The 9,653-nt window shown below is 47.1% G+C and overlaps 1 protein-coding gene across 1 annotated transcript; it reads left to right on the forward strand.

The window, feature by feature from the left end:
• The first annotated feature begins 330 nt into the window (after positions 1-330).
• Positions 331-8,674, forward strand: KCNA1 (potassium voltage-gated channel subfamily A member 1). The gene is made up of 2 exons (XM_001102114.5): positions 331-898; positions 1,265-8,674. Exon 2 carries the CDS (start codon positions 1,810-1,812, stop codon positions 3,295-3,297), a length of 1,488 nt encoding a protein of 495 aa, XP_001102114.2. The 5' UTR covers positions 331-898; positions 1,265-1,809; the 3' UTR covers positions 3,298-8,674.
• Positions 8,675-9,653: the final 979 nt, after the last annotated feature.

A 9,653-nucleotide genomic window follows, 5' to 3' on the forward strand; every position in this document is an offset into this window, starting at 1 on the left:
CACCGCCTGCATTGCGTCGGACCTGACCATTTCCAATGTGAAATTCCCGGGGAAGGTCGCGAGCCGCCAGGGGCCGTGCGTGGGCGGGGCGGTGGGCCACAAGGGAAGTAGAGTTAGTGGTCGGCTTTTCTGGTAGGAGAGGAAAAAGCTGTGCTGGCAAGGGTGGGAACTGAATGACAACCCCGCTCTCTTCCAAACCACCCCCTCATATTTTCCATCCACCTCCTCGCGCCTGCCCTCCCCCGCCCTCCCCAACCCACGCCCGGGTGGGCCAATCGCTGCTCTGTATTCCAGGCGCTTTCTCAGGTTTCTGCTGATCTTGCAGCGCCCAGAAATGGACCGAGCGGACCCGCCGCCGCACGCACCCTGCTCCACTGCGAGCTCCTGAGGGCTCCCGGCGCGCCGCGTAGCCTTGGCGAGGTCCGCGCTGGGGTGCGGCGAGCGAAGGGAACTGGAGAGCCATGTAGATCCAGGCTCTTGCCCGCCCGCCTCCTTCGGGATCGAATCAAGGGCTCCCATAGTGTTAGGAGGGGGCGAGAGTGCTGTTTATCGTCATTTGCCTCTGAGCTTCGGGAGAGAGTGATATTTTGCTTTTCCGCCCCGCATCCTCCGGAACTCCCTGCACCGGAGAGAGGACGGCGTCTCCAGGTTGCTGGCAACCGGTGAGAATGGGGGTAGGGAATGAACATTTTCGCCGTAGCTCCTCGGTAAAGCGATTGTCCAACTGAGAGGGGCGTCGGACGAGCGGACCAGGGCGGCGAGTTTGCCCGGCGCGTCTCGGATGCTGCTGCGGCGGCCGCCGCGGCTCCCGCCAGGGCACTGCAAAGGCGACCTGCCGCATTCCCACGCGGGCTCTCCGCCGACTCAGCACCGCCCCTGCGCCAAGCCGGCCGGCCAGGTAGGGGTTTCCCCAGCTCGGGGCTGCAGAAGCGGGGGTTGGGGCGACGGGGTGGGGGAGGCCGGGGGTGCGGGGATGCTGCCTGGGACCCGGAGCTTCCCCCGGCGTCTCTCGGCGCTTTTCCGATCTCTAGTTTAACGAAGTTGTAAACAGATCGGCTGTTGGGCATTGGGGAAAGTGGGATGGAAGAGCCCCAAACTTGGATTTCCGGGTGTCTGCGTGTCGTCTGTCCGTGTGTGTGTGATAGCCCTAGTAAACGTCCAGTGCTTTCCGAGCTAGAGGTCTGTGTTCTTCGGTGTCTGTAGGTCCGTCCCATCCGAATGCTTCTGATTTTCTACCCCCGTATCACTTTCTATTTCTCTGCAGCGTCCATCGATCGCCCTGGTGGGAGCTTAGAAGGCGGCAGGCGAAGAGGGGTAGGAGGGGGGAGAGCCGAGGAGAAGCAGAGGGGGTGGCAGGCGTGGGGATCTGCTGAGCCGGCACTGCACCGGGTCCTAGCAAGGCTCTCGGAGGGGAGGGGAGGCCAGGGCGACCCCCGAAGCCATGGCCCAGTCCGCTAGAACGGCACTGCGTTAAGGCACCTGGGATCAGGAAGAAATATCTAAACAACAACAACAACAACAAAAAGCCAACAAACCCCCAAATCCAAACCCGACCCTCTGCAAAAAGCGGCACCCAGCCCGCAGGCGAGGGGGATTCCAAATTGAGTACAAGGCAGGGTGGAGGGGAAGGCAGCGAGAGGCAAAGTCGCAGATCTCCGGACCTGCTCATTTTGAAGCCCCTCCCCCTGGGCGTGAGGGAGACGCGCACTCCGGTGGGGGGGCCGCTTGGGTCCCCCCCACCCCTGGTCCCTGGCTGTTTCCCACCCCGGGCTCTCTCCTGGCCTCCCACCCCCGCGCCCGGCTTTCACCATGACGGTGATGTCTGGGGAGAACGTGGACGAGGCTTCGGCCGCCCCGGGCCACCCCCAGGATGGCAGCTACCCCCGGCAGACCGACCACGACGACCACGAGTGCTGCGAGCGCGTGGTGATCAACATCTCCGGGCTGCGCTTCGAGACGCAGCTCAAGACCCTGGCGCAGTTCCCCAACACGCTGCTGGGCAACCCTAAGAAACGCATGCGCTACTTCGACCCCCTGAGGAACGAGTACTTCTTCGACCGCAACCGGCCCAGCTTCGACGCCATCCTCTACTACTACCAGTCGGGGGGCCGCCTGCGGAGGCCGGTCAACGTGCCCCTGGACATGTTCTCCGAGGAGATCAAGTTTTACGAGTTGGGCGAGGAGGCCATGGAGAAGTTCCGGGAGGACGAGGGCTTCATCAAGGAGGAGGAGCGTCCTCTACCCGAGAAGGAGTACCAGCGCCAGGTGTGGCTGCTCTTCGAGTACCCCGAGAGTTCGGGGCCCGCCAGGGTCATTGCCATCGTCTCCGTCATGGTCATCCTCATCTCCATCGTCATCTTTTGCCTGGAGACGCTCCCCGAGCTGAAGGATGACAAGGACTTCACGGGCACCGTCCACCGCATCGACAACACCACGGTCATCTACAATTCCAACATCTTCACGGACCCCTTCTTCATCGTGGAAACGCTGTGTATCATCTGGTTCTCCTTCGAGCTGGTGGTGCGCTTCTTCGCCTGCCCCAGCAAGACGGACTTCTTCAAAAACATCATGAACTTCATCGACATTGTGGCCATCATTCCTTATTTCATCACCCTGGGCACCGAGATAGCTGAGCAGGAAGGAAACCAGAAGGGCGAGCAGGCCACCTCGCTGGCCATCCTCAGGGTCATCCGCTTGGTAAGGGTTTTTAGAATCTTCAAGCTCTCCCGCCACTCTAAGGGCCTCCAGATCCTGGGCCAGACCCTCAAAGCTAGTATGAGAGAGCTAGGGCTGCTCATCTTTTTCCTCTTCATCGGCGTCATCCTGTTTTCTAGTGCAGTGTACTTTGCCGAGGCGGAAGAAGCTGAGTCGCACTTCTCCAGTATCCCCGATGCTTTCTGGTGGGCGGTGGTGTCCATGACCACTGTAGGATACGGTGACATGTACCCTGTGACAATTGGAGGCAAGATCGTGGGCTCCTTGTGTGCCATCGCTGGTGTGCTGACAATTGCCCTGCCCGTACCTGTCATTGTGTCCAATTTCAACTATTTCTACCACCGAGAAACTGAGGGGGAAGAGCAGGCTCAGTTGCTCCACGTCAGTTCCCCTAACTTAGCCTCTGACAGTGACCTCAGTCGCCGCAGTTCCTCTACTATGAGCAAGTCTGAGTACATGGAGATCGAAGAGGATATGAATAATAGCATAGCCCATTATAGACAGGTCAATATCAGAACTGGCAATTGCACCACAGCTAACCAAAACTGCGTTAATAAGAGCAAGCTACTGACCGATGTTTAAAAAACAAAAGCAAGCAAACAAAAAAGCCCCACTTAGCAGCTCAAAAGACTTAAAAAACAAAACAGAAAAACCTGGTGACTCATGTCACACTTTGTAGATACTTTACTAAGTAGACTTCGAATGCTCTATTTAACTGTCAATGCATTGTTGCATTGAGGATTTTGGGGGTGGTGAACCAGAAGCTTTCAAGATCCATGACAATAAACTATTTTCCTTTTATTAAAAAATGGGAAAAGAGAGAGTATTTTCTAAAACTGGCTTAAAAAGATTAGTCCATGAACTAGTCTAGGTAAAACAATAATCATATGCTTCCCCAAACTGAAACATTTTTAATGCTTTGGTTTCTTTAACTTTTTTAAAAACTCAAAACAAGATGATCGCTTAGAAATATAAAATTAAAATTTGCATGGGACTCCAGTAAAAAATCTTTGCAAACTGCATAGCACATTGAAGACAGTGCATCAGATGTATTATATGTAACATGATAGACCAGCCAAAATGGACAATGAATAGATATTTTTATTTCGATCAACTGAACTGCATATTACAAGGTGAAAAAAGAAAACTCCAATTACTTAAGACTGGTTCACAAAGCACCTTATAAATTGGATACTGGTCCTGATCTGTAGGGATTTCCTCCTGGGCCCATTCTCTTTCTAATCCAGATTGTTCTCTAAGAAAAAGATAACTGAATTAAATTAATTGATTCATCTGCAGTGCTGCTAAATTTTCTCAACTGCAGATGAGCCAAATACAGGTCTTTTCTCACCAGGCCTGCACTCCGACCCCTGGCTTTCAGAACTGGATGTAAAACCTTAGCCTCCTTATTGCAAGAGAGCACAAATGAAGTTAAATGTAAGCATGTTTGAATCTGATACAATTTACTTTATAATCGCATGCTGAGAAGTTAGCCCAGACAATAGGGGATAAGCTTAAGTTGAAATCGATTCTTCTAAAAATAGATCCTTTTTCATTTGCATTCACCAAAAGTGCACTCCTCCATTTATTAACTATTTTATTAGTAAATACAGTACTGTATTTAAGTGCATATGTTAGTCAGATGGGAACAATAACTTTTTGGAGCTCAAAGCATGTTCTCTCATTCAGCATTATGGCCTATTTGACTAAGATGTACCTTGAATTAATTAATGCATGATTTCAGTAATAAAAATTTAAAAAGTAATAAAAATTACAAGTCTGTGGGATGAAAGGCCCAATAGAAATTATGGGGGGTGGGGGTGGGGGCACTCAGTCAATTTTCCTGCCTTTGCTCAGGGAAATACCAGGTTTTTTGTGCAGGTATAGGCGGAGAGAGGACCAATATGCCCATCCCTTAAAGGGAAGCCATGTGAAAAACTAAATAAATCATCAAGGTATATATAGCAACACCTAAGAACAAGTATTCTTTCTAGCTGAAGACAAACACAAGCAACACAAACAAACAAACAAAAAAAAAGGTGCAATACTGCATGTTTTTTGGTGCATTCTTAGGATGTAAATGAAAATGTTTCTCTATTGTATGCATCCAAAGCAGAGCTGATTTTTTTTCTTTGCAGTCATTATTTGAAGTCTGCAGAGACTTCAGCCCTCCCCTTGAGGCTCCCTGAAGAAACTAAACCAATTGATTTAATAGTTGCTTAGTGCCTTTATCCTGTACCCACAGTGAACTGCAGAAAGTGCCTCCCTGACACAGCTGAGAAGTTAGGTAACAAAAGTGGGGAAGGGTTGGGGCACAGACCTTTCGCTTTTTCTTTTTCCATTCTCGCTCTCTCATTTCACCACTGTGAGAAGACCACACCACCCTAAACCCTGGAGAGGAGAGTCCCAGGAGGGTGCTGTCTCTCTGGCCATCTACTAGCATTGGTCCCTTTGACAGCCTGACGCTGGATGTGAACTGAGACCCATCTTTGAAGTGGACGTGAACTGTGAACTTGTTTTTTCCTCTTCTCCACCAGAAGCCAAGATAAACTTTTTGGGAATTTGTTTCCTATCGAGGGCCACTTTGGACACACAAGGCTTCCTCAGGTCCAGTGTAGTGCTCCTGGCACCTTTCCTTATTCTTTCTCTGTTAGTAACAGCACTTTGCAAATCTCTCTGATGGTCCAATCTTTTCGGGCATTGTTGTGGATGTGGGAACACTCAGTTCATAATAACCTTTCCTAGGCCTTCCCTCCCGGTCTACCCCTTTCAGATATTTCCTATGACGCTCCTATGACCTTCCCACCCGGCAGTCACTTCACAGGCTGAACATCTAACTTCTGCTTCCCCAGTCGCTCAGCCCAGAGAATGGTGGGGACCCTGTTCCTGGCTGGAAGACAGCCACGGAACACAGACCTCTGGAGCTTGGCAGCTGTCCACCCGTGGAGAGGCACTCACAGCCTTTTTAAGGACCCTGAGGTGGGGAATCTTCATTCTGCGCTTAGCATGTGGCTGCCTGTTACCTGACATTCGGGCCCAGCTTCTTCCGAAAACCTGTTCTGTTTCTCCCACCCCTTTTCCCCATGCTGTCCTAGAACTAGCAGTGAGGCAGTCACCCTAGAAACTCGAGTTACGCCCATTCTGGCTAACTCGATTAAAAGAAAGAACATGGATATCTTTTTTTCCTACGTGACTTCTGTGAATCTGTGAGATGAACACAACACACATCGTGGAAGATGAGGGGCCAAGAACTGCACGGCATTTGACTACAGGGCATTAAACCCTCCCATGTGATGTCTCCTTCTCGTCTGAACCTTAACTCATTCTGGTGATTCCTTTCCTACTTGCTTAAAAGTCCCCAATTAGGAAAAAAAATGCCAACCTCCTGCCAGTCCTGGGGCTATCTTGATCTTTCATTTCAACGTTGAGGTCTAGTGCACACAGAACTTGAAACACCACACTCTGTCAACAGCAATAATCCGCTCGGTACTGTGGGATGGATGGGTTAATGGATGAGAAAATGGCACCAAGACTGACTTTGGGTACTTGGTATGCTTACCATGGTTACACCCTGGAGTGGTTGATTCTTCTGCATGTGATATAGAAAAAAGTGCTGCATGCGGTGAACCTGTCAGCCTGGGACTGGGGATGAGTTGTTGTTATGAGTTTGGGGTGCTGTGAGGAAAATGAACGCTGCTTAGCTCATCTGTAGGTCATTGCAATGAATTCAGTAAGAATGGAGTACAGGGATTATCTGTGTAGCATAGGCATGCGATGTTTGACCAAGCTCTTACCCCTCGCACTGTAATGTGTTGAAATGTCTTTGTAGACCTGAAGGTGCACTTAACAAAACTGCCTATTAAGGGATAACTATTTTTTGGTTTACTTATTCTTATTTATTTTAGCAGGCTCTTTACCTTTTCTTCCCCTTCCTAGGCATGGAGCTCTAACAGCTCATGTCCTGACTATGTGTTTTCTCTAGGAGAAGACTGTTGATGTGCTGATAGCCATAACTCCTCTCTTCCAGTCTATTGGGGCCCTAGTTCAATAGGGTGGCATTGGAAGGGTTGGTCACAGCAGGGCTGTTAGCCATCCCAGAATCTCTGAAGTGGTTAACTCACCTGAAGTGATCTGAATCAGAGAGACCAAAGACATTCATTTCCTCTGTCCTCAGATTTCTAGAAGACAAATTCCAGCCAGGAAAACTTTCTGTTTTTGCATCTCCCTTTTCCCACTTGTGCACAACTCCCCTTGCACTCCCTGGAGACTTGAGTTCTGATTTTCAGTTATATCAGTTCGTTGGGAGTGTGTTCGTGGGTGAGCCTTGCAAAATCAGATACACCAAGAGCAAGTCCTTCTCCCGGATTCCGGCCAGTGGGCAGTCATTTCCCTGAAATGGAATTGTAGGGCAGGTTTAGATTCCACCATGGTGGACTTGAAGCACAGGTGGTGTCACAGTCTTGATTCGCTTGAGAATTAAAAACATACATGTAAATGGCAAATGAGGAATACATTTTTTTTTTAAAGTAGAAATTTGGTTGAGCCTATAAAGGGCCTTCTTCACATTATGTATAGTTACACATTTTTCAAATGAGTTACCATCTAAAAGTCAATAAAAATAGTTTCCTAGCCCTCTCATTTAATATAGGAGACCTCAAAACACATGCTTTTTAAAATTTTTACATTTTAATTCTTAGTTTGGTAGATTGGATTGAAAGAAAGGAGAAAGAACATTAGCAGAAGGCACTTTCCCATTTTCTTCCAGGAATGACTTATTCCTGGGGTGGTGAGAATTGGTGGGTGGTAACCATCCATAGTATAAAATTGTTAGAAAGAATATAAACTGCCAAACAAGCATGTTATCTTCAGGCTTTTCCAAGCAAGAATGGAGTCTTTTGATGTTTATGTTCATTTTAAGAAGACAAACAAACTAAAATTTTAAGACCAGACGCAACCCAAGTTGAATTGTGATCTCAGGAGGTGACTTCTCATCTACCATGTGGCATATTACTACTTGTATTTATATCATGGAATTTCAGGGTATATGTGAACATGTCTAGTATGACTCAGGTAAACCTTAAAAGAATGTATGTTACTTACCATTTTTGTAAAGAAGCAAACAGGAGCTGAATTGTTAACCAAAACTGTTCCATTACCTTGGGTCACTGTGCAAACTAATTCAGGGTATAGATGTAAAGTTTAGAAGCCTTGGGATTAAATGCCAGCCTCTTTGCTCAGGCAAAATGACCCTGGGCTTTCTTGGGAAGTCCAGCATGTATGTAAGGGGTGAGGCCCTGCTGACCTCAGGGCTATTAGCTTTAAGGAGATTAACCCTAGTCACAGTGATTTTCATTTAGGAGCTAACTAGGAGTTTACTTTTTGTGATGTGAAACTTCAAAGAGTATAGAAAACTTTTGTACCACAATCAAAGAAGAAGAAGAAATGGTGTATGGAATGAAAACAAAACAAAACAAGAAATCTCTTGTAAAATATTCCAGGTCAAAGTTGTCTCCTCTCCAAACCTTGCAGAAGCACCTTTCTTCTCTTCAGCGCACTGTTTTGGGACTGTTTATGCATCAGATGTAAGTAGACAACATGGACTCCATGTGACATGCCTCTAATAGTAAAGATAAAGTATTACTGAGGTGAAAAATAAAAATGACTAGTATTAATTGAAAGTGCACCATCAGGACAACAAACCATTTAAGCTGAAAAAGCGCTATTTTATTTCTTCAGTTTGCCAGTTGCTTCACCTTGAGTTAAGGACATGTCTCATCTTCACCTACTGTGCATTTTCCCTTCTCTAACTGTGTAATATGTCAGGTCAAGGACATTGAATGTTATGAATTGAGAACCTAATTGATGCGCATAGTTTTCATCTATGCAATTTTACTTGCTTCTGTCACTTTATGATCTGTTCATATTTGGCATCAATTAAAGATAATTTTTAAGGATCTTATCAAGGAATATCTTGACTGGTTATTTGTCTCTTGTTTAACTGGTCTTTTGGGGGCCCTTTTCTTCCACCTTCTTCTGTGGGGTCTCTCTAAATAGTGGGATGAATACAAGATCAGATCATGAAACAGCCGTGTTGCCTTTGGCCCACACGGTCTGTTTCTGCTGTCCAAGGACATACCCTGGGGTTACGTTTTGAGGATAAATTCAGTTTGGTTTCAGGTAAGATCCCAAGTGAAGACCATTGGAATTTGGCCTGTGGAAGTTAGAGTGGAAGGAGGATCAAGTTTTTAAAATAAAAGAAGAAATGAGGCTCAGGGGAGCAAAGTCATTGGTTATATTCACTTAAGTTGTTTTGATTTGAAACAATTTTTTATGTACAGTCTGAGAAGCTTTGCAGGAAAGATAACTGCGTGTGTGTGTGTGTGTGTGTGAGAGAGAGAGAGACAGAGACAGAGACACGACTGTGTGTGTGTGTGTGTGTGTGTGTGTAACAGTGTTGTGGTCTGGAATCAACTGACTGGATAGTTGCAGTGCGGTGTTAGGAGTGATTTTGATGTGGAAAAATAACATGGTCACTATCTATTCTTTACATAGGCTTTTTCCATGTAGTTCTACATGTGGTTCACATTTCTTTCTTCCAGTTGTTTTTTTTTTTTCTTTTTTAAATGACTCGTTCGTGCATTTTCTTTTGAATCTTCCTAAGATTTAGATTTTCTCTTTTCCTCCTTGTGAATATCACTTTTTCTACACATTCTTTTATGTCAGAGCAAACAGGCGGAGGTGCTCTTGACAGGGGTCTGTTACATGCTAACTGCACTGGGTGGCTGGTGCATCATCGTAGAAGAGTATTGCACTGTGATAGGTTCATGTTACAAGATTTGCAGATTAATCTTTCTTTTGCTGTAGAAGTTGCCACTGAAAGTAGACTACAAACCTGGGCAGGCTGACCATTATTTTTCTGTTGTGGTCAAGAAACATGC

This window comes from Macaca mulatta, chromosome 11, assembly GCF_049350105.2.
Source record: "Macaca mulatta isolate MMU2019108-1 chromosome 11, T2T-MMU8v2.0, whole genome shotgun sequence".
Taxonomy (NCBI): domain Eukaryota; kingdom Metazoa; phylum Chordata; class Mammalia; order Primates; family Cercopithecidae; genus Macaca; species Macaca mulatta.